The sequence below is a fragment of the Periophthalmus magnuspinnatus genome, chromosome 9, assembly GCF_009829125.3.
Source record: "Periophthalmus magnuspinnatus isolate fPerMag1 chromosome 9, fPerMag1.2.pri, whole genome shotgun sequence".
Taxonomy (NCBI): Eukaryota; Metazoa; Chordata; class Actinopteri; order Gobiiformes; family Gobiidae; genus Periophthalmus; species Periophthalmus magnuspinnatus.
This window is the reverse complement of record NC_047134.1, coordinates 14,065,328-14,090,995: the sequence shown is the minus strand read 5'-3', so window position 1 is coordinate 14,090,995 and position 25,668 is coordinate 14,065,328. Positions and strand designations below refer to the sequence as shown.

Genomic DNA, 25,668 nt, shown 5'->3' with positions numbered 1-25,668 from the left:
AAACTAGGTCATACTGGGGGTCAAGTGTCAGAATGGAGACCTAAAGGACCCTGGAAAAAACATCCAAGACGAAGAGGTTTACTACAGCTAATAACAGTGCAGTGAGTGTAGTCATACCTTAGGAGGATGTACCAGATAGAAAGTGCAATTTTAGGCTAGTGATGTCTAAGCAGGATCTTTGAAAGAGCATCAGCGCAGCCTCAGTTTTAATTAGAGTGTAAGTATTAACACATTGGTCTAATACTGGTGTAATGTTCACAGGGGCTTAATTATACGATAGTGAAAGCCATTTCTCACCAGCTTGGCCCCTTTGTAAAGTATAAGTGCAGGTTTACAAGCCTATAGTTTTACGGTTCAACACAAGAGTCGCCAGCTAAACACATAATCTTTATCATATCACAGTTTGCACACATGTCGCTATTAATTATAGGGATTTCGAGGAGGAAATGTTAAAGTCAACAGTGGATTTACAAAACATAATGACCACTTGCATTATGTTTAGGGTCTCTTAAATGAATAGGAGATCAGTATGCAAGTTTGATAAGGGCCAAATGTGTGAAATAAATGTATATAGCCTGTTTCAGATATATTCTTGATTTAAATTATTTGATTTGGATCAACCTGAAACAATTACACCACCACCCTCCACCACTACAAATCACAGCACATCCGTATATCCATAGATGGGTGACGTGTCTTGCTCAAGGACACAACAGCTTGCACGTCTTAGCCAGAGTTAGAATCCAGCCACTGACCTTTGGATGATGGGAGAGCACTTAGAGTAACTACTAAGCACTGCCACCCAGTTTAAATTCACATTAGCCAGGTGGTCAGATTGTTACATTTGATGTGTGTATTTATCATTACACTGTTTGAACATATGCCACTGCCTCTCATGGGTTTTCCTGCAGACACAGTGATGCTTAAGCCAACATGTTCTGTGTGTTTTATAGCCAGCACATTTTGGAAGAAGTGTTTTGATATTCAGCATTCTGTGCACACAACCTGACCATGCATCTCAGAGCAATTTATAGCTCTGTTACACTCCATATAATCCCTATTAGCGGATGCTTAAGACTTCTCAAAGCAGTTAGTTGTTGTTAGCCCCTAAAGTATTAAGTAGTACAAGGGGAGATGGGTGGCTTTATTTGGGGAGTTTATATCCTGCAGTTAACACCTGAGGAGAGCGGGAGAGCTGCATGCGCACGGCTCTGGCAGTGTTCCAGTCACCTTGTACCGCTTTAAACCTGCTTCAAAACCCAAATCATTAGCAGCTGTTTTTCTATTAACACCACAGCTTAGCGAGATCAGACAGGATAAAGGGGCAAATGAGAAAGCTACAAACAGGGTCCATGCAATATAGAGGTAACATTAACTCGTATTCACCTGCTCTGAATAATCAAGGATGGCACACACATGGCCAGCACAATTATGGAAGCAACACAACCAATTTAGTTTTGTAGACTCTGTGAAATAAATCGAATACTTTTAAATACAATGGTGTTGAGATGCTTAAAGTGAGAACAAAACAAATGAACACATGGGATTTTTCAGTTATTCTTGACAGTTTTGGAGCTATACTCTTATTGATTTTCCTCGGGCAAGACACTCATCTTCACAAATATGAATGAATGACATGTCTTGTGTTTTGTGTTTGTTCATTAACTGGAAACCAAAAGTAAAGTCTATAGAAATACACATTTTTGTCCATTGCAAACGTAACATAACTGACCTTTTCTTTTCTTTCAAAGTCTAAGTGAGTCTGCCGCATCCAAACACAAGATCAGCTGTAGGGCCTATACACTTTTATCTCTGGACTGACTTCTCTGTAAGCTTTCTTTGTCTAAGTCTGACATGACTTCAATGCAGAGAGTATGGAGAGGAATTAAAGTCTCATCAAACTTTGTGGAGTAGAGCAGGTACATTAAATCAATACTAATAACCCTTTAGGGCCGGTGGCTAAGTCCGTATAGTTTGCCCCATACTCACAGCGTGTTCTACTCAGTGGGACGCAGGACAGATAGACATCTTCATTGTCCTCATCTAACCTGACAGGTTGTTACTGTGCGCTCCGACCAGCCTTATTTATATGCTGGCGGTGCGAGAGATCTTGTGGAGTGCAAATTGCCTTAGCACAGAGCGACTTTGAAGTGTGAGCATCTGTGTATGTGCGTGTGCTGGCAGTGGGCACGACAAATTGTACGTATTTATGCCAAGGGAAAAATAAAGTACGTGCATGCTTTTATTTATTGATGACAACTTTATGTCTATCCTTGTCTGGGAGCGGGAGATTTCAGCAGGAAGTCTTGTTGTTTGGTTTAGGTCAGGGCGCAGGTGAGAGAGGGGCCTTTCTCTGTGGTTCAGTGGATCTCAGAGGAATTATGATGTACGGCAGTCGGAGCATCGGCCTGGCCTCCGCAGCTCCAGCTGAGAGGCAGAAGTGAAACACGGGTCCCCACCGCGCCTCAATCCCACTCGGCTGTCCCGCGGTGCAGCTGGAGCAGAGCAGGGCCATACATCATCAGGCCAAGTGCGTCCTCTGAGCGCTCACAGAAACCACCAACACGATCAATAACAGCACAGCTCAAACTCCTCTGTCACAACTCTTTACTTTTGACTATCTTACGCATCTAGGTTTCGATAAAGGGATTTTAGGCTGCTTAAAATGGGCACTGGGCTTATGTAACTTCTCTAAACGGCCAGGGGCTTATTTCCATGCAACTTCTATTTTGCATTTATTCGATTACAGGTGTTTTTACAGCTAAAAATGCCTTGGAAAACCTACATTTCTACTGTGAACAAGGTCACCTCTCCACAGATCTGACCTATAACTCGGCCTAGTGGCGTCACCTGCTTGTCTCCATAGAGATAAGTTTTACATCAGACTGTGGAGCAGCCAGGGCAAAGCAATAATTTAACAAGCAGATGAGGATCCTCCACCAGAAAGGTTACATAGTTCACCTTTAAGTATTCCTTGTCAGCAGTAAATGTTAATTGGACTCTTAGAATTAGTAAATAAAAGTAGTACTAAGGTTAATAGCGCCAGCAGGTTTAGTGACTCAACAGAGGTTATTAGAGGAGGTATACACACTGAACGCACTAGCAGTAACTCTAACACACGGCACAGTTTTGTTGCGTAATCATGATGTTTAAGGCAAATAATTATGTATAATAGACAGTTTTAATGTGTTTTAATGTGTGTAAGGAACATTTAAATAACACAGCATTTAAGTTTTTCCCTCTTAAGTAATACAAGTTTAAAGTAGCAGTGTGTTTTTTTAATTTATTTATTTCCTACTGGATTCATTCGTCTACCAGTGTCAATCTGTTTTATCCCTGCATTTTCTAGAGTGCTACACTTTCTGCCCTGCCACGACTTCTGTCAATATTATCTCGCTCTGGCCTTTTCCGTGGCCCCAGGTGAACATCCCGATACCTAGCAGAGCCTTGAGCCTTGACAAGAGATGAAAAAAGAACAGCACACACCGGAAAGAAAAACCAAGGCCATGCAGCTTGTTAGTGCGCCTATATCAGATAGATGCATGTTTAATTTCTCCACAGAAGCTGACTGGATCAAGCCATGAGAGCCAAAGTTCAACAGACAGAATGATGTACGGCCACAGAGCGGTATCTACTCAGGTTTGAGGCGGCGGTAGAAATGCTGTTAGAGAGATAGAAGGAGCACAGGGGAGCACTTCATGGTAATTAAACCGCAGGGCCAATCCCACTACTATTTGTTTACGGCCCAAAAGAGCAGCAATATCCCATGTCCTTTATCTGAAACTCTTCATCACTACTATATGAAGTAAAGAGTAGATTCAATAGAAACATTTGCTGATTTGAGTCTCCAGGATCTGTCCACAAATCAAACATAACATTATGACAAGTGCTGCCTCATCATACTCCACTGCTCTGAAACTTATCTGTCAAAACCCCATTAACCTCCAGAGCGATTTGAGTTATGGGTTGTGTGTTGGATTGCATTGCAGGGCCAGCCTCAAAGCCCCTATAGATAGTAGATCACTGAACTTTCTGTATATTGCTTCGGCACATGAGGGGGGTACACTTTCAAAGAGCACAGGAGTGGTAATTGTCAGACTGTCATTCAGTGGATACTAAGATTATTCAACACTACAGATGAATAAAATGCTTGTCCTTGTACATTACTGTGCGCTATTATTGTTAGTCGTAACTATCTCCATGATGTGTTCAATGCCTTTTTGTCCGATTTACCTTCAGCTGCAGATATGAAAAACTAGCTTGAAAAGACACAAGTGCAAACGGAGAGAATGCTTACATAGGAAATTGGATTTTAAGATTCATGCTTTGGGAGGATGTTAGACTGACATCGCGAACATCTTTTTATTAGAAGAAATTCCCCACAGCACAAGTCATGTAATCAGCAGGTGGTCAAGGCAACGATATGCCCACGAAGTAAAAAGAAAGGTTAATCAAAACATGAAGTACACGGAGACGGGATCTTTCAATTCAAAGGTAAATGCTCCATCTATTCACAAACTCTGACTCGTTATGGTGGAGGTCATGAGAGGCTGTCGGTAGCCCAGGTCATAAAAATTAAATATAAAATTAAATAAAACTAAATAAATAAGTATAGAAATAAAGGGCCTTTTGTGTGCCTTATACCAGGTCCTGATAAATAGGAGTCTACGCTCAATCAATAGGCTATTTATTCCTATAAGATTTTCAAAAGCAGATGGCAGCACATGATTTGGAACCACTGAAGAAGAAAGCCACAGTCAAAAGGAAAGAAATAGAAGAGGTTGCACTAAGATCACATGCCCACTTCAAACGACTATATCTGTATTTAAATTTCACATGAGTGTCTGTGTGGGTCCCGTCTTCCCTTGTGTCTTACAGTTTGCCTTGATGGGTTTTGTGTTCCGGTCACTTGACATTGGCCATAGATACAGGGGCCAGCTGGTCAACATTACTATGCTGGCTTCTTTTATGCATTGTGGTATTGATCTCCCTGTATATCTTTATGTGTGTGTGTGTGTGTGTGTGTGTGCGTCTGCAGGGTGAACCAAGATAAGCAAGACCACAGAGGCGGGTTCTGGAAGAGCACATCTGACATAAAAGCCAATGATTTGCTTCAGCCATTTCCAATCTGCTACTTTGGACCATTCAAATATGAAATCACCCAACCAGGAACCACATGGGCTGCGTTTGGCAATGCATGTAACCATCTCTAACTGTGTAATTATATCGTTATGTGTTTTTTTAAAAAGAAAATACTCACAAAGATTTGCATATTTATTTTGCTGCTTTTAAATACAGCCCTTGCCAGAGCACTGTGTTTTGAATTATAGATGCATAAAGCGCTGAAGAAATGCAGTTTAAAAGCTCACATATGCCTTTTCCTATACAACAGAGGACTGAATGTGTGAGCTGACGAGTGCATACACAGCACAGTCTGTTGAGTAATGGAAGACATATAGTCCAATGGAGTATGTATGCAGGAAACAAAGTAGTGTGTAGTACTCCACTGGGAACATAATATAATAAAGTAAACACCTGTACAACAAAACTTCACTGTCTAAATCTTGCATCACTTAGAGATACTTTCACGCTTTACCTTCCTTTACTTGTATAGTCATTATTTAGGGTGAAATGTATATTGTTGAAATTCCCCTTTGTGCTAAACTCTAACTTTACAGGTTTTAGTGACAAACACAGGTGTAAACAGCTGATTACATATATCCAAACTGTTACAGCTGGGAACACATTATCTCCAAAGCACCAAGAACTCAAGCGCCAACTTCAAACTTCCATATTATCAAGTGTGAAAAAGACAAAGCATTGTGATCCACTAATTGTCATGCAGTGGTTGTCAGCACATTAAAGGCACATAGGAGAGAAGAAGAGACTGGAAAGTGGAAGATAAGAGAAAAAAGTCAAGCAAATCATGAGGTATGGAAAAACATTGAAAGGGAGGAGGGAAACAGGCAGAGATATGCACTCATCAAGGGACCATGTAACTTGCTGCACAGTTATTTATTTAGTTATTCAGTTTTAAATAAATGAAACAAAGCAAACTTGATTGCGTTTGGAGCCCTTCCCATGCATTTTGTCAGTAGCTCAATGGTTTGGTTCAATCCCACTGTGTGCTGTTGCTGTTCTTTATTTATTTATTTAGCTAGTTTGTCAGTTAATTGGTCATGTTTGTACTTTTGGTTCATTGTAAACGGCAATATTGTAATGCAGCACAATGCAAGATCACACAAATATTCACAAATCAATGAAAATGCAATATTTAATGAGCTAATTATGAGTGAAAACTGTTTTAACACGGTTTTTGGTTTACGTAATCTAGTTATAATTATGTAATCTAAACATCTTTTACAATTTTGTCCTCCTACATGAACACATTTACAACCCTAAATTACAAAAACAAAGAATTTGTTTAGTTTACGTCGTCAGTGGGCACAGATCCCTTCAGTAACAGTGAGTCACTCTATTGTTCCAGCGCCTGCACTACATCATGTATAAGACGCATTATTATGGCAGTGGATTATTCCAGTCGGAAAGGCCACGGGCTCAGAACCGCCCCAGCCATTAACTGGAAATCAGTGTATGTGAACATGCAGAGGCACATAAGTAACTTCAGATGAATAGCAGAGAACCTGGGAACGGTGCCAAATCAATACAAAGACAAATATGGTGCAGAGGTGAGTAGAGAAACACTGATGTCAACAAAGAGTAAAGTTACTTCTATAAAACAATAGTCAAATAGAAATACAAAATGGTCCATAAAGTAGTTGTTTTTTTTGTTTTTTTTTAATAAAAGTATTTGGGGAAAAGATTATTCAAGTAAATGTAATTTTATCAGAGTAACTGTCTGGACGTAACATTTGGTTCATAATTTGAAGTCAGTGTAATTTAGAGGAAAAAATATTAAAAATGAAGTTGTTCAAAGGTCACAGCACAAAAATGAGAAAAACTAAATTATATCTGAAGGAGCGGTGCAAGAGATACAAATGGAACCAAAACTTAGGCAAAAATCGCAATTGAATGAAAAATTGCGATTTTCAAGTAATGTAACTGACGAGGTTCCACTCCTGTCTGATGAGGTGAAAAGTTGATCCAAAATGAAAAAGTCTACATGTGAGTTGGAGGAGGAGAGCATAAAGAGGGAAGTGGGAGGGACAGTGCAGGGAGAGGAAGAGCACGCTTGCAGAGGAATGTGGCAGTTTTCCATGGGCGACGAAGTGGACTGACAGGACTGGACCAGGAGCACTCAGCTGGAACTTTACACTATTTAGACTGCTCTACATTCTACACTGGCCAGTTCACTGTGAGCTCTGCAGCCTGGGAATACAAGGACTGCAACTGGCTGAAGGGACATGGAGGTAAGTCAACTATAGAGCAATCTCTCTTAGTTCATTGGTTTAACACTGGTTTGCAAGTGTGGTTCAGGCATATAACCTTATCTATAATTTAGAAAACCCTGTCTTACAAGTGGGAGACATTGCAAAATCTAAAGTCTTACTTTATAACCGATTTTATGCACTTTATCCACTTTATTTGTCTTTTACAATTAGAAAACATATTATCTTTCCATGTGTCTTGCTCAAATATGCCTCCAGACCTTTAGTTTAATTGATTGCCTTAGCACTATACCAGGTTCTTCTAAGAATTCACACTTCACTTTGGTTGGTTTAATCCACCTGTCACTCAGAGCGTGACTATGGCTGACCAATAGGAGGAGTAGGAGAGAGAAAGTATAGTATTTGAGTGCTAAGCTGCATTTCACAGAAAACCTCATTTAGTCTTAGACACAATAAACAGGCAGAAGATCATCTGACCACAAGTGCAGTTATGACAGTTCCAGTTCTGGATAAGAGAAGAGGATTGTGTATGAAGTCCATAGAAAATAAAAACTAAAACAAAGAAATAACTGTATCTATAAGACTGAAAGTGGTAACCCCAGAAACAAATCAAAACTAAAATATCTAGAAAAACATGCTCAGTAAATTATGTAATTGTGAACCATGGCCTTGTTTGGCACCTTCACCAGGAACTACTGTTTTTATGTCTGAATAACTGCAAAGGAGTTACACTGTACACAGCAATTCTGGGAAATAAGCACCATTTAGGCTAAAAATGGTGGTTAGAAGAAACAAGGAATTATGTGTGTCCATCCTGATATGTGCAGGCCTGGCATTCTCTGTCCCAACCTGCTATTCTGCCTAATTAATGGCAACAGAAAGTATCATATCCAAAGGGCATAATTTGGCCCTTCATAGCCACCATACTGTAGACACACCTGGGAACATGCAGCCGCTGGGACATGTGCAGTCAGATTTTAGATAGGGAACATTGTGTTGGTGACACAGTCAATGGGAAGTGGCAGGGGCCTGTTTAGACATGTTCACTAATGTGGTGTTATGAGAGAAAATGGCTTGACGTGATGGAGTTTTAAGCTACAGTTACAGGATCTTGTTTTCTTGTTTTCTTTTTGTTTTTTTTTCTTTTTGTTTATTCTTAATGGTCTAAATCTGAATGTTGACAAATAAGTAAAGTAGTAGTACCGGTAGTTGGAAGTTGTTGTTGCATTGTGAGTACCTCTTGTTCAATATAATATTAATGGATATTTTGCAGTATAAGACGTAGTCCGAAACCATAGTGATAGTTTCAAAAAGAGAATAGCTTGTATGGATTTTATATTGAAATCCAAGGTAGATAAAATCCACTATATTTATGTCACTCTATAGTGCACTGGGTAAAACTTTCCCACGCATCTGCTTACCTCACGTCAAAGGGCTGCCATTTGGAGCTAGGCACAGGTATCTCTTAGGTCATACATATTTTCACAAATGATACGGAGCTTTGAAAGTGAACTCATTGTGTCTTCCTCCCACACACGCGCACACACACACACACACACACACACGCACACACACACAAACAGATTATGTGCCAGGATGGTTATGCTCCAGAATGACAGCCTTATCTGAGTCTTCAGCTTGCTGGGTCAATGGGCCTCAGTCAGTGCCAGGGGAGAATTCTTTATATTCCCACCTACCTGTAAGCATGTCATCCCATATCAAAGAGAATACACTCTGACAACCAAAGAGAGACAAATGTGTTAAAGACAGATGAGGATGTGTGGGCGGTTATACGATTATCCAAAAAAGACTTGACTGGATACTTTTACAAGGTATACAACATAGAGGTTTAGTCATGAATACACCGTCTCAATGGGCACATGCAAACTCACACAGATAAGATAAATAACACACAAAATGAGGTTAAAAAGATATTACATTCCTCTCTTAAAAAGCATTAGTAACGGAAAAGTAAATAAAAAAAATAAAAATTGGTCTACTTGTATAACAGCCATATTAATTCATAGTGCCTACACACATAGCTGGTTTTGTACGCGCCTTTTTGGGAGATAAAAGCTTTGTGTATGAATATTTGATGACTTTGGACCAGCCCAACAATGACCAACCTTCATATAGTGGCAGTCTCATACTGATAAATGTTTGTCCAGACAGGAATAATAAGAGATTTCAGATATTTAATTTCATTACTCCTTAAATTCATAAGCATAAATTCCCATTCTTGTCACGGCACTAAAGACCCATTTAGACATTTCCTCTTTGCTCAAGCTGCCGAGGTTATGCAAATGCATGTACTACAGAAATGGTAGCTGGCTGGCCAGCAATCAAAGGCCAGAGCGCCACGCTGCCTCCTTATCTGTGCAGTCCCGAGAAGGTTGACCTAACGTCTCATTCGGATGCACATGCTAGTGTATGAATACAATCTCATTTCACTGGGGGCTTCTTCACTAAAAGCTCGCCTCTTGTCAAAGACGAAGCTGCCCATGGAAGATATGATATGAAATTAAGCATTAATGAATATTTTAGACTCATAAATGTGGAAGGCATTTTTATCAGCTCTGTGCAAAGGGCACCATTTGTTGGTAAATGTTACTAACAGTGTTTGGAAAACACAGATTTAAACACTCCCCCCAAAAAGACATATACATATGAGTTTTAGGCAAATAAATCATTATTTATGATAACAATAGTGATAATATTTGAAGTACATTGGCAAAAAACACAACTTCCACATTGAACTACTAAACAAAAACATAGCAGCAGAAGTCAACTGAATAAAATATTTCCTAAATCTTGGTTGGTAAAATGCATTTATTGTCCTTGAGTAAAATGCACCCTTGTGTTGTCCATGTTGGTGGTCGAACAGGACTTTGGTGCTGATTGGCAGGCACATCTCTGTCAGTCAGTGTGACTATATAGAAGGATGATCATAATAATTATATTCTTTCATTTTAATCATGTTTCATTGCTCATTTTGTCATATCTCAGGGCCTATTTCCCACACATTTTTGCCTTTGTCAGTCTGAGCCTGGTGTCCCATCTCCTTACTTTGTGGCAGTAATGAGTGCCTGCTATTCTGCTCTTCAGCTCCCAAGCCCTATTCATGCTCAATCTCTTTTACAATGCACTAAAGGATTACTCAATTAGCTGCCATTGGCCGGTGCTGTGAGCCCGGATCTGTGTGTGTCGGGTCAGTGTGAGCAGAGAGGCAGAGATAGATGGGTGTCGTGGACCACACTTCATTCCCACTTGATGTTAAGCTGGAGGACGCATTACTCATCCTCACCGCTCTCAGTCTGCTGGGCATAAGACACTAGACGAGAGGTAGGAGAGAGAGAGAAGAGAGCGAGATTGAGGGAAAGAGAGAGGAAGAAAGAGTGGGATAGAGGAACACTTTGGAACATACCCTACTTATTGTCAGAAGAGGTGGAGAATTGACTTGAGAAAAAGTGCTTTTAATGTAAGTCCATAATCATATAAATGACTAAAAACTAGGAACAGCACTACAGTTCTGTTCATGCTGCTGCTGCTATTAATACTGATGTTGTAACTGCCACAGTCAGTGTGTTCCTCCGCTGATGAGCACTAGATTTCTGCCTAGTGGTACTAGTGGTACTAGAAGTATAGCTTCATATCTCATTGTACTTAATTACATGCATTAGTAAAATGTAAATGTAAACTGTGTTTGTATTTCTCTCTCTGAATGTTAGTCGTTCATGTTGCAGTAAACATTTAGAAATATGAGTGACTTTAATTGTAGAGTTGGATTTCTCATGCCATGCCCGGGATAATGGAATGTGTCTGTTCTGCTACATCACAGAATCCTTTACTGAGAGAGCAGAGCTCACATTTTGGTATAAGGGACGATCTCATCAGAGTGAATGGGCAGGAAGATGGATTTCAGATGTAGACTCCTGCATTTACCCATCTGTGTTTAGTAGTGTCTGCGTTTCCTCAGCATCTGCAGGCTAAGATTTGTGACCGTTCACATTGTTAACTGATTGCACTGTCCCCTGCAGTATTCATTATATAACTGACTGGCTGGGAGTTTGCACTGCCAGGCGATGCCCCGTGCTCTTACAAGTTACATTTGCCACACTTTTGAACACAAGCGCTAGTCCATGTACGCACAATTACTCCATAAAATAAAGCCTACACACTATCCGTCATCAACATAATACTAATGAAATAGGGGTGAATAAGATGGCATTTTTATTGCACACAGGGCAGGAAAAACACCAGAGTTTGCTGCTGGCTGGAGAAGCTAGTGATTTCTTGTAGAAAATATCCCAAAGGCATTTAGATGTTAGGAGACCTATAGGACATATTGGATGCTGAGGTGCATTGTGGGAACTTAAAATTGATGTGCTATTTTCTTGTAACTGCAAGGCTTTGTTTTTTTTTATGTGTTCATATTTTTAACCAAGCATGTACTGTAGATTATTACGCAATTCCTAAACACAACTAGAAAACAGGAAGCATAACTCAGGCAACATAAAACCCAACTATTAAATCCATTAGTTCAGAGGTAGTAAATGCTCTTTTGAGGATTATACTGCCAAAAAAATACTACTAATGTACATTCCTTTATGGACTCCTTATGAAAAAATACATACTTTTATCTAAATCTATAGCCAGACTTAAACTTTTTTTTTTTTTTTTACTTTTATTAGAATGGGAACATTTTTTAGACAAAACAACAAAGCACACTTAAGTATTCAAGTGTGACCAAGTTGTGTACTATTGTCCTCAGAAAGGCTCACTGAACTTATATATGCACATCATAACAATAGACAATAAGCTGTCCCAAACTGACCCAAATAAACAGAGCTATTGAACCTGATGGATTACACGTACATCTGTTAAAAATGACCATGCAGACAGTGAGATTTAACACAGGGCCATCTGTCCTCGTGGCATTGTGGACAAAGTACAGTGTGACGGAGGGGACTTTCACGGTCATTGTTGAGACAGGTATAAATCCAAGCGGCTGTAGCCCGCTGCTGCCTTCCTCTGGCTGGGATAATGGATTGGCTATGGCCCTGGTTGAGCCTGCCTGTCTGCATTTGAACATGTTATGGGGAGAGAGAATGGGGGTGTTATGTCACATTGTCTTGTTTGGGATAAGGATCAAGCAGGTCAGCTGGGCCCTGGCACAAACCCACTTCACATGCTTTGTCCAGACACTAAAAACATCCAAAATCCATAGAAGTTTTGCAGTTTGATTATTCAATCTAGTGGTAAATCATGATGAAGAAAGAGGTGGCAGCACCATTATTTTAAAGTTGAACAAAAGCCCATAGACTTGGGTCATGGTTGGTCATATAAATGATTCTCAAAGTAGGTCGGGAGCAGAACATATCAGAAAAAAAGTGACTTTTAGCCAAGTCTGACGCAACATGATGCAAACCGTGGAGCAGCCGTGTGTTTTTACAGCTTAGAAGATCAGGGTAAGGTCATTTGTTGTGCTTGCCATGATACATTTGAGATATCTTATTTATTCAATTAAACGCTGTACCAGTTGAGATTACATGCTTCAAAACTGGTGAGGTTAAAAGTAAATAACAGTCATTGTAATCCCTCATTTGTCTAGGAGTGGCTCATGGTAGAAAAGATTTCAAAGGTAGTTTCTTCTTCCCAAAACATTGTCCAGATGACTAACTTTGAAACTATTTCTACCTGCATTTATTCAACTAATTTACAAGTTTTTATTATTTTTCAGTTCTTCCGTTTAAAGACAAGGATGTCGAGATTAAGAAAGTCATAAGCCCTCTTGAGCTGGTAGAAATACTTTTTATTTTGTGGTACTAGTACTGTAGTACAGACTGTGACTACCTCCTCCATCTCTATTAGTGGTAGCAAAAGCGCTTAAGGCCTACATCCTTTCTATCACCCCTCTGTATATCTGCGCTTGTCCTGACCTGCCTGTATTTCATCCAAAGGTGTTTTGTCATCAGCCTTACTACAGGGTGTGAGCAAGCCCACACCACAACAACACAACGGGACAGGCCGCTGGTATAAATCACTTTTCAACTCAAGCTCTCCAGCTCGGTGCTGTTCATTGTGGAGCCTAGCCATTTATTTAACACTCAAATATGGTGCTGGCCTGGTCGCGCAGGACATGTCAACGCACTCACAAAAGATCCAAACAAAAAAAGCACAAAAAGGCGGCACACTTCAGCAGACAAAGAGTGAAAGCTGAGATGGAGCGGCGTTTGTCCGAGGGTGGGTGCAGGGCAAGGGTAGAAAGATTAGGAGGGGGGGTGAATGAATGAATGCTTATTATGCAGTTAGTCGATGCACAGGGGGAGATAGTGCAAGACAGGGCTATGAGGGGGGGGGTGAAAGATCTTTTGTCAAGGCCGCCAGTTAATCACTTGAGCGGCACACGTCGGTTGTATGGGGAGCACATGCTGAACACTGAGTCCCTAGGGGAGGTGGGAGGGGCCTAAGGCGGGGGTCCCAAAAACACCCCCCCTATACAAACACACACAGTCACATTTATGTCAGTTATAATGCAAAGCTGGTAGAAGATAGTAGAGAGACCCTCCCTCTTCTAACAGTTTAGTATCTTGGGTTAGTCAGGGCGAGCTTGCATTGGTGCTAGTGCGTTTGTGTGTACCTGGAATAGATGAGACTACAGAGGCCTTGTGGAAGATGGATGCTTAGTGCGAGAAAGCAGTAAGTAAAATCTATTGTTTCATTACTTCAGCCGGTGTCAGAGGGAAATGCTAATATCTGTGAATGATAGTGAGGTTGTGATTTAGCTATTGGCTTGGAACTCAGGTCCAATGGAAGGGGAATAAGAATGAAGTACTATTAAAGATGCTATAAGCAAGCATTAACAATCTTTTTGCATTCATTAAACTGGAGACCAATGCAATAAACAACGTGTAAATAACAACTAATAAAGAAGGTATCCAAATATTATAAGTTGAGCTGCACTTATATTAGCCATATTTATCATAAGAAAGAGCAATAATGATATGGTCCTCAGTGTGATATAATAAAATCACAAGCACGACAAGCATTTAACCCATAATTAGAAGAAAAGGGTTGAGTGTACAAAATCTTTAAAGTTTTGTCCTGGAATTTGTTTTCCTCTGCTACTTTTAAGCATCACAAGCAAGTTTTAGTTATGTTTACAACCCAGTGCTTTCCTGTCTGAGCGTCCCCTCCCTCCTGTATTCATGTTGTTCATTTACTGTCTTGGGCCTATTATTTCCCTGTCATGAATCCTATCTTCTACATGTCTCCTCTCGCTTATCATCATTTTACTCCAATAGAAAGTGACAGCCTTGATCCACTCTCATTCTCTGTTCTCATCTTTCCAGACACTGACGTTTATGTGTTTCTTACAACAAGCACTCAAGAAGAATTAATTATTGCTGGAGTTATGAGAACACATCCTTCAAAATAAGTGCAGAGTGCTTTGTTGCCAGGGCCATTATAAAAAGCTTAAATAGTGAGGACCAGGTGGTTAGGGGAGCCCACAGCGAGATGTTGGTAACTGCAGGGAGGACATTTCCCCAGTGGATTACATATCATACTAATGCAGCATCTGGGGCCTTTAAAGTCGACTGTGCAAAACAGCCACACACACAGAACTAGAAGAAAAGACCCAAATTAGTCACAGCCAATATTTAACCCTTAAATTACAATGCCATTTAGTTTCACAAATGTTATTTAAGTGTAGCATGTGTGTTCGCGTTGGAACTATGCCTGTGTTAATCACTAGGACCACGCTAAAAACATGTTATCTTTTTGTATTCTGTATTAAACTAATCAGTATTTTGAATTTTGTTTATTGTAAATTGCAATATTGATATAAAGCGTTAACATGTCATGTCTAAAAATTAACATTTTTAGACATGACAGGCCCTTCATCGTGGCATTTTACCCAAGAAAAATGACTTGGCAACTGTTTTGAACCATATGAACAATTGTAAATATGTTCATAGCTGTGGGGGTGTGTGAAAGCAAAGATTTTGTGAGCATGCATGCCTCAAGTGCAGGACAATTCAGGATTATTCAAACACGCTGAAGCAATCAAAAGTTACTGATGAGTAGAAAACAATGCATGGTTAAAATTTCATAAAAGTCAGCTTTGCGATGTGTTGATATTCGTGCCCAATGTAAATCCTAAATGGACTTTCCTGTCTATATTGTTAGAGCTTAGAGCCTCTGTGCCGGCCCCTCTCTTGTTTTGAGTAGTCTGTAAGCAGTCTAATTGTGAGAAGAAGGGTGCCCAAAGGGTTATTTGTCAAATTCAACGGTCGAACTATAAATCTACCCTCACAAAGCCAGGGCAGCCCGCCAAAGAAAAACAGCTTGTTTGTTTTGCTAATGTGGACAACCCTTATCCAACAATGCATGTCAGGACTGAGTTACTGATATAACGCTCCTTCATAGAGTGCACTGTGTGGTTTCTCTATGCAGATGAAGAGGCTGACAGCGCTGCTCTCGAGTCAGAAGAATTGTGTTTGCTTCACTTGAGTGGACCACCAGGACATCCTTTGCCCCCCGCCCCAGCACTGGCCCTCCATCACGGATGCCTGCGGGACAATGGGCAGTGTGAGCAGCCTAGTCACGGGCAGCCACAGCCTCAACGCGGCCAAGCACTGCAGAGCTTCAGGCCAACCCAGGCTGAGGCAGGAGAGCAGCGAGCAGAGGAAGAGTGGAGGCTGTAGTCTGGATGACCTGCTCAAGTGCAGCTTCAGTCCTGGTTCCTCCTCCTATCCCACTAAAGGCCTGTCCCATTCACGATCAGGACGCAGTGAGGACTTCTTCTATATTAAGGTATAGCTTGAAAGCAGTGTAAAGTATCACATACAAATTCTATATATAAGTATTTCACATTGAGAGCAGCAACTGAATAGTTTTATTATGGTTTTTAATTACTTTTAAATATATTTTTGCTTATTATAAGTTGAACTCAAAACTTTTAGGCAGGATGTCACCATGAATGTGAAAAAACAACAACAATCTCTCAGCCAATATGACAGGTCTCAAACAATAAAAGCACTTTCTACTTTTCAGTCCCAAGGTGTAGTGGTGCAGAAAGAACAGACACCTGTTTTCAAATGTAGTGAAGTAAAAGTAAAACTGTAAAATGAGACCAAAAAAATGACTGAATGAAGACTGAATGATTTTGTACCAGTGCATGTAATGAACAGCCCCAGAAAAAAGTTACAGACAACTGCAAAAAACCATTTACAGTTACATTTTAAACTTTTTGTAGGTGCAGTGAACAAAATGACAAATTTTCAATCAGAAGTACTGCTTCTTAGAGACTATGTGGCTATGGTTACCCCAATTATACACAGCAGAGATCATGATAATAGAATTGAATTAAAATCAAATGGCTTTTAATTTGCATTCAGTTTTAAAAGCACAGAGTAACCAAAGAACGTCGCCTGTAGCAGGTTATCCACATGTATACAAAATGCCCATACATCAAAATGGCATGTGAGAAAGTATTCGGCATATCAAATCCTACATCAAAGAGCTGCATTTTTCAAAAGCTGTAATGTTGTTTTCTGTTTTACTTTACTAAGGTAAGCCAGAAGCCACGGTCAACGCAGCACAGGGGATCCGCCATGGAGGACAGTGAATCAAACTCAGATGAGGAGACAACCCCAAAGCTGTTATACAAGACTCTGACAGACAGGGTTAGTCAATACTGTTCCTTCTGTCATGTTTAAACAGTAAAACTATGCTGGATGTTTTAGAAATCTTAGAAAAGCTGCTTGAGTTGTCATCGGTAAAAAGATTGTTTGAAGATATTATAGACTAAAGCAACACCTGCTCATATTTAATCTTCATGTCCAGTGATACCAGCTGAAATTTGCCTTTGTGGTAAAAAAAACAAAATAGCCAAAAATCACACTAGAATACTGTGTATACAGACAAAGAAAGGATTATTTGTGCAAGTTCCAAATCTTTGTATGCAAGGTGTCTTCACTACAACCCAGAAGAGAAAGGCTGCAGGACAGATTTTATTTTTGTTACACTGAAACCTGAATTTGTTCATATATGAATCATTGCTGTCTTATTATGTATGGATGGAGAAAGGAAAAACTTACAGACATACAGAAATAAATCACAAAAAGTCATGTAGCCCCAAAACTGCTTACCCCATTTTCAAACAGAAAGGTGGCATCCTTCAAACCCAAACTTGAACCTTGGCCAGTGAATTCCCATCCCACTTGGAAATTGGGTTTGATAATTTCAGACAAATCATATCAAAAATACAGAGCCAAGCTTAGTCTCCTTCAACGCGTCCTTATTCCTCGGGGGCACGAGAAGGGAAGAGGAAGCAACTTCAGAGAGAACGGGTCAGAGGGAGGTATACGGGAGAAACAGGCAAAGCTGCAGCGTATACCCCAGTCATGAAATCAGGCAGGAGGAATGCTGAGCTCACAAGCCTTAGCTCCAACACTTCAGCAGTAGCTCATATTATTAATATCACAGAGAGGGGCTATTCATCTTCCCTCAGACAGCGAGAGGAGGGGAGCTGTGGGGGGAGGAGGAGGGGGCATAAGGGAGGTACAGTCATGTTCCTGGACAGCACAGATGGGACAAGTGCAGTATAACTTTATCTCTGGTGAGTTATCCATAAAGATTGAATGAGATGACACCACAATCAGCCATAACATTATGACCACAATTGTATTAAAGCTGTAACCTACATGTAGCCTTAAAATGTACTGCACTAATCCAATTTTATAGTCTGTGCATCGCTTCAAACAGCACCAACATCTTCATCAAGTTTCTAAGTTTCTTTCAAAAATATTAAGAATGACCTTTTGCCTAAAGTATCTGTTGTAATAGAGTACACTATATAGAGTACACTATATGTTACTGTGTCACAAAACTGTGTCGATCAGCTCTACTCCTGAGACACTGCGACAGAGCATATGTGGAGAAAAAAGTATTTAAAGCAATGCCACAGAAAGAAAATAATTTGCATTTGCTGTTACACTGAGGAGTGAGTCTGTATTCTCTGTCAGTGGTCATGATGCTATGCTTGATGAGTGTAAGTTCCTCTTTGATAAGAGCTCTGACAGTCTGTCTGTGCACTAAAATATTGCTATTGTGAAGCAATTCGGTTATGTCTGCTTTTGAAAATACATGATTAGATGAAAGAGATCCAGCCATACACTGCAAAGATGTTCTGTACATAAAAATCATTTATCCCTGTGGAAAGCACTTTAAAGTTTGAGGATGTGCAGGCTTTTGGTACTACAAGTCTATTTACTTTTACAAGGCAAAGTGGAGAGGATAGAGGAGAGAAAGGAGGAGAGTGCGGCTCACTGTGTGCCTCTGTTGCTCGTACAGACATCCACTGAGCAGCCACTGGTCCGTGCATTCACGCCTGTTGTGTCCAGGAACACAACCTCCACAGAGACAAGTCACAAAGGCATGGACCACATCCTCGGATCAAGGGAGAAAACAAGCCCAGATGTCATTCAAAGGATTGAAAACCTCTCAGGTATAGTCACAATAATTACTGCACTAAAGTCTATAATGTTGGCAAATGTCACAATATTCACATTGAAAAAGGAATATGAGATCGTCTCGGCTGTAAAAAGATTTGACATTTCACAAAAAGGACTAACTAAGTTTGAAAACTGGCAACATTTTAGTAAAACTTTTATGATTCAAATGCTCCATAAATACAACTGTCCTTTGGGCAATTTACTCTAAAATGAATATGTATCGGTCTTTTGGTCCAATTATTTTGAGACATGCTGTGCCATCAGATTTGCCTGGAAATAGAAATACTAGTTGAAATAATGGTCTTGTACTATTTTAAGCTACATTAGTCTCACAAACATGATTATTTTGCAGGGACCCTCTCAGACTCAGGTCGAAACTCCATGTCCTCCCTGCCCACCCACAGTACAGGTGACAGTCTGGGCCCTGCTTCACACCGGGAGAGTAGCTCACCTGCTGCTCACAGCCTCAGTAAGGCTCTCCTTCCCACATTCCCATCTTGGCTTAATGGGACTAATGTTAGCCCAGAGTCCCGCTACTCCCATGCCTTTAGCAGCCCTGTGTCTAAGGCTAATGCCAATGCTAATGGCTCCCAGTGCTCCGGAGACAAGTCCAGCCCTCTGAGTGAAACCACAGGTGGGATTCGATCGCCCATTACTGCAGACGACTCTCTGATTGAACATTTGGAGCACCGGCTTCTGGAGAGAGAAAGTGAACTGCACAGGCTACAGGTACTATAAAATCATTGTCCCCCACCCCCAATCAGAGGGACAGAAACGCATTTTAACGTAACTTTTGTGACTTTGAAACAGGTGACTTTGGAGGAGAAAGGAGCCGAAGCCTGTCAGCGCTTTGAGGACAGACATAGACACTGTGTGGATGAGATCGAAGGCCTGAAGCAGCAGTGTAGGATACAGCAGACAGCCAACAAAAGTCCACAGAGTGTACACCTGCAGGTCAGCAAGCTACAGGTCAGTCCACCTTCACCATGTCCTTATATTATTTATCGCAGCGTTCCTATGAAAGGCCTGAGTGAAAACTTCTCCCTCAAAATAATAAGTAGAGTCACTAAATGTTCACAAAATTCTGTATTTATAGTAAAATAAGTTGACCAGTTTAGCCTCCAAACACAGCTTACACACAGAAATCTCAAAATCAATACATGGCTTATAAATGTGGCTCACGATGTTGATGATGTTTAGAGATCTGATTGTGTATGGTTTTGTTTGGTGTAGGAGGAAAAGCACAGACTTGAGGATCTTGTGCTTAGAATGACCCAAGAAAAAGAACGAATGGAAATGAGACTGCGGGCCTACGAGACACACGGCACAGCACTGGCGCCCACACTGGAGGAAACTCAATGGGAGGTGGGTCATAAAAAATGTGGGAACTGATAGGAACTTCTACACTAGGCTTGAGATTTTAATATTCACAAATGAAAACAAACCATTAAGTCCAAATAATATTCATATTTGCTGCAGTTAATCATTTAGGTTCTCACTGTTTGCATTTTAGGATCATTTAAATAATAATTATTCTGTTCTGGAATGTGAAAATGTGGAGCTATGTCTAACTTTACTCTAATATAAAACTGCATCTTAGTAGGTGTTAATACATGACAAGCATCATAGCCCTTTTCACACACTAGCTTCAAGCACTGAAAAGTAATTAATCCAAATTTCACAGAGCAATGAAGCAATAAAATAGAAGAAGACACTGCACAAGTTAGTTATGCAAGATATTAAGTTTCTAAAAGTCAGAAGACTTGGCAGAGGACTGCTGACATGAATTATAGATGTAAAAATGACTTTAGGTACAGCATACTAATTCATGAAAATGTCCAAATTCCAGCAATAGCCTATCACCAAATCAAATGTACTACTGTACTTGTGTTTAAATATAGCTGTGGAATAACTAAGGTTACTAAGGTTTGACTTACTCAGTGTTGGGGAGAGTATTTTGAAAATGTTTTTGGTTATAGAATACAGATGACATTCAACAAAATGTATTCTGTAATGCAGGTTTTTCCAGTCCACAGTCCAATCAGAGCACTCAGTATACTGTATTCTGAATATTTATGTAGCAGGGCCATGCCACTTGCTCTTTCACAACTGGCATTGTTGGCAGTTTAATAAATTTAAAGCAAAATTAGATATAATTAAGTAATTGTATTCTGAATGCCACTGAATACAAAATTCTGAATGTGTATTTTTGATGTAAGTGAGAGAGTGTCTTTTTAGTTCATGTATTTATTTATTCCCAACACTGGCTTTTGAACATCGTATTTTCATTATGTTTGTGACAGGTGTGCCAGAAGTCAGGGGAGATCTTTCTCTTGAAGCAGCAGCTCAGAGACAGTCAGGCCGATGTGAGCCACAAACTCAGTGAGATCCTCAATCTGCGCACTCTGCTCAAAGATGTCACCGCCAAGATGGAGATGTTTGAGAGACAGAGCCGAGAGCAGGAGGACGAGCTGCACACACGCGCCCGAGAGGCAGAGGTACGTTTCATTCATATGGAATGTGTGGACGGTAACCTTTAGAGGATTTACACCTAATACATGGAGCGTTTGAAGTTGGAATATAACATTTTCTGACATACTGAAAAAAGCACTACATATGTTCCCTTGGAACTCCTTACGTCTGAGATTAAAAAGTGAAGATTAGAGATATACAGTGCGTACAGAGGGCAACTCACCAGTCTTGAAATTATGAAATCAGACCTTAGTTTCTCCGTGTGCATGCTGCCCTATTAAAACTGCTGATAGTTATTGCTGAGAATGTTCCACAGTACAGCAATGAAGTTATCTATCTCCATGGAGACAAGCAGCTGATCCCACCAGGCCATTACAGGTCAGATCTGTAATGGAATAAATTTAAGATGAATATGTCTATAGGCCATACTCTTGAACAATCTAGGCAAAGCAATAAGAGATGGCAGACCATGAATCAGAAAAGTTACGTAGCGCAAGTCATTTATATGTTTATCTATTGTATTTCAGCAAAAGCAAAAAAACTTTTTAAACTTTAGAGGTAAAGGGAAAACAGGTTTGACTGACTATATAATATGTTTTGATACACTACGCATCATAGAGCACTCAAGCACTCATTGTAATTAATACAAATTTTGCAGTGCACTGAAGCATTAAAATAGAAGATGTTGCAGTTAGTGTATGAAGATTTTAACAATGAAGTGTAAAGAGAAATAATCTTGTGGCAGTAAAAAGAGGAGCAGACATATTAAACAACAAAAGTAACTCTAACGTTGTCGAATACTAAAAACTGAGGGAGGATTTAGATATCCTGCATTTCTGTAGTATTTCTAGAAAAAAGCATATTAAGCATTTTTAGGTTGCAACAGTGCATGTGGTCATTTATGAGTGAATGTGGATGGGTTTGTGTAGCACACATACCCAGGACCCAGGCCTATATACACACTGTGTGCATGTGCCTGTTTATGAGTGAATTAGGTACAGAAGATAGATGTAATAGCATTCGTACATATTTCTTTACAAAGTCATATTGTGGTGCGGTCTGTGCAAAGGTCCATAATTGTGTACATTAGCAAAGCTGTAATAATACATATCTAATACAATCATTACACACCTTTCCTTGATGCTACCCATTTTAAGTTTGGATGTCTAACATCCATACCCAGACCCATACACACATAGTGTGCATGTGCCTGTTTTTGAGTGTGTGATTGTTTGTGTAGCACCTACACCCAACTGAATGATATATTTAGACATGTAACTTTATATTGTCTTCACTGACGTGTCTTCATGGATTATCTCTCTTTACTATTGCCGCCTCAGGTTTGCCAAAATGAGCTCCAGCGGAGGAAAAGCGAGGCGAACATGCTCAGAGAGAAAGTGTGTAAACTGGAGAGCGACATTGAGACTTTAAAGCAGGATCTTTGTGTGGCCAAAGAACAAGGACCTCCTCAGCCACCCTCCTCCCCTGTCCAGACTCAACCCCCCCAATGTCTCCAAGAGGAAGTGGACATACTCCGACAGCAGGTCCAAAATGAGAGGGATGCCAAAGACAAACTGTCCATCAGCTTTGAGCAAGAGAGACAGACATGGGACAAGGAGAAAGAGAAGGTCATTAAATATCAAAAACAACTGCAGATCAACTACCTGCAGATGCACAAAAAGAACAGGGAGCTGGAGAGGAGCCTGAAAGAAGTCACCGCTGAACTAGAGGCTAAGACTGAACTGCGTACAGACATCCCATACTGCTCAGGGCTACAGACCTATGAGGATGTCATCGCCACAGAGATTTAACCTGTGAGAATGGACAAACAGGTAGTCAAGTTCACTGTTTTTTGGATTGAACTATTATTATTTATTTTTCACAATTTGTACAAGAGAAAATGTTGTTCCTTACTGCCAATATTTTATTTATGTATATATTTTTGTAATACCTGGGAGAAATGCATGACAACCCCAGTATTTACCAGATAGCAATTTGGAATGGTTTAAAGTTCTAACTATAAGGTGACGATAACTTTCTGAAGAAGGTTATGGGATCCTAACCTCTCTTAAATACGATCTTATACATCCTTCACATGTTACAATTTCTAACACGCAAAATAAACAACTACCTTTTACAAATGAGAGAAAGAATGGATTTTGGGAAGTCTCAGCCTGTTGACTGACTGATCTCTGAATCTCTAAAGAAGGTTGACGCCCACTATGGTAGAATGGTGTGCTTTATTTTGAGAGCTTGTAATGGTTATGACATAGGTTGTATTGTACTAAATTTAAGTGTCATTGTTTCATGAATGATCAGCGTTCTTTAGTCTAGTGCTATTTTCATCTAAAGAGGGTTTTGGCACACCTTGGAGACTTACACTCTGGTGCAGCAGCTCTCAACATTTGGCACTTCTATTCTGGATCTGTTCCATTACACCACAAGGGCAAAGTAGTTTAGGGAGAAGCAAAAGTTTAACTACTCCACCCACTTAATTCTCCCAAGTATTTGAGAAATCTGCACACTCACACACACACACGGTCTGTTCAAAAATGTGTGGCAAACTCAGTAATGAGGCTGCTGGAGATGGCACGGCAACCCACCATTACACTGCATTACCACAGCAGGTCTGAGGAGCTTTTAAAGGCAGAAAGCCAAACTGAACTCGAGGCAAGAGGTGCTATAAGCAGCAACAGCAGCAGCAACAGCAGCAGTAACACTACCGAACACAAACGTTTTGCTTCTTGAATGTTCGCCCTTGGCACTTACGGATAATTCTAATGTTGTTGTAATAAAAGGCAACAATTACACTGTTGACCCATGGAAAACAAATAATACATTGTGTTCAATTTTATATATTTAACTCTCTCTTGTTCACTATGTATGGTGAAATTCTAGGCTCCACGAGAGATTTCTTCCTCTAGTTAATGCTGCTCAAAGACAAGGGCAGTTGGTATTATTATTATTACAATTCCTGTAATATTGTTGTATAGTAATAGTAAAGTAATGAGAAAATGTATTCAGATAATGTCACACTCCCAACAAACACAGCATTTACACACATTTTCAAATACGATTGCTGCTGATATCTTTTTAAAACAATCTGCAGCTGTTATTTTTGTCAATTCCTCATTACGATTCTCTCTTGGACTTAAATAATGAGAGTATTGTTTTGCTTGCACGTCTAATCATCTCATTTTAGCCCTTTTGATAGTGTTGCCTTCCTTCATATAGCGCCTTTTGGACCAGTCCAGATCAGAACTGAAATCAAATTAAAAACCCTTTGTGTCATTGTGTGAGCTTCTGTTATTGACATGAAAAGGGGGGAACAGAGAGGAGATATCAGAGGATTCACTGGTTGGACATGAAGAGAAGAACAAAGCGTGTAGTCAGGGAAGGCAGGTGCCATCACACAAATAATATCTGACTGTGGAAATATGGACAGCATAACACAAACACAAATATTGTGGACTCAAAACAAGGTCTCTACTACTCAAAATACGCCCTTAGAAATTATATGAAGGGGTTCCATTAATCAGTGCAGCTACATCTAGTATAGGGTTGTCAAAAATATACTACTACTACTACTACTACTACTACTACTACTACTACTACTACTACTACTACTACTACTACTACTACTACTACTACTACTACTACTACTACTACTACTACTACTACTACTACTACTACTACTACTACTACTACTACTACTACTACAAATAATAATGATAATAATAAATAAATAAAGTCTGACATTTTAGTAGAGCAGCACTAATCTTGGTACCTGGCAAGTGCAGAATGATGTTGCTTTGAGGGATAAGTATTGGAGAAGTTTGTGTTCTTTTGTGAAGTTTTTGTTTTTTCAGCTTCCAAATGCCCAAAGACCTAAAACTGTAGTATAACATATGTCTCATTGCAATTTGAAAACCATTACACTGTGCTAAAGCTTACATTAACACAGTGCAAAGTAAATGTAATTATAATTTTGGAACATATTGACCTCTGATGTCTATCTTGTGTATAAACTCAGCTGAACATACAGAGTATTGGACAAGCAGATGTCTGGGTGTGATTGGACAGCAGTTAGCAGCCTCCAGAAGACACTGGTGATAATTTATCCCCGGCCTGCAGTGACTCGATAATAAAGCTCTCATATCCTGCTGTGATTCCCTTGATCGGCTGGCAGTCTCACACAAAAGGCTGTGAATTCATTAGAAAAGCTGGACCACATATGCAGACCTTGTCAACATGAAAAAAGCTTCTATTTTATATTCAAGCATAACATTGAAAATAACTATTCCTCATACTAAATTATGGTAGACCAC

The 25,668-nt window shown here is 40.0% G+C and overlaps 1 protein-coding gene across 2 annotated transcripts; it reads left to right on the top strand.

The window, feature by feature from the left end:
* The first annotated feature begins 7,188 nt into the window (after positions 1–7,188).
* lzts1 (leucine zipper, putative tumor suppressor 1) lies at positions 7,189–24,208 on the top strand. 2 transcript variants are annotated; one of them, XM_033972857.2, is made up of 9 exons: positions 7,189–7,370; positions 15,807–16,166; positions 16,925–17,038; positions 18,708–18,861; positions 19,221–19,597; positions 19,679–19,837; positions 20,102–20,233; positions 21,172–21,366; positions 22,681–24,208. In XM_033972857.2, the coding sequence occupies exons 2-9, from the start codon at positions 15,933–15,935 to the stop codon at positions 23,149–23,151; spliced, it is 1,836 nt and encodes a 611-aa protein (XP_033828748.1). In that variant the 5' UTR covers positions 7,189–7,370; positions 15,807–15,932; the 3' UTR covers positions 23,152–24,208. The 2 variants fall into 2 exon arrangements, with proteins under 2 accessions (XP_033828748.1, XP_055080458.1); XM_055224483.1 differs by lacking the exon at positions 7,189–7,370 and adding an exon at positions 13,976–14,048.
* The last annotated feature ends 1,460 nt before the right edge of the window (positions 24,209–25,668 follow it).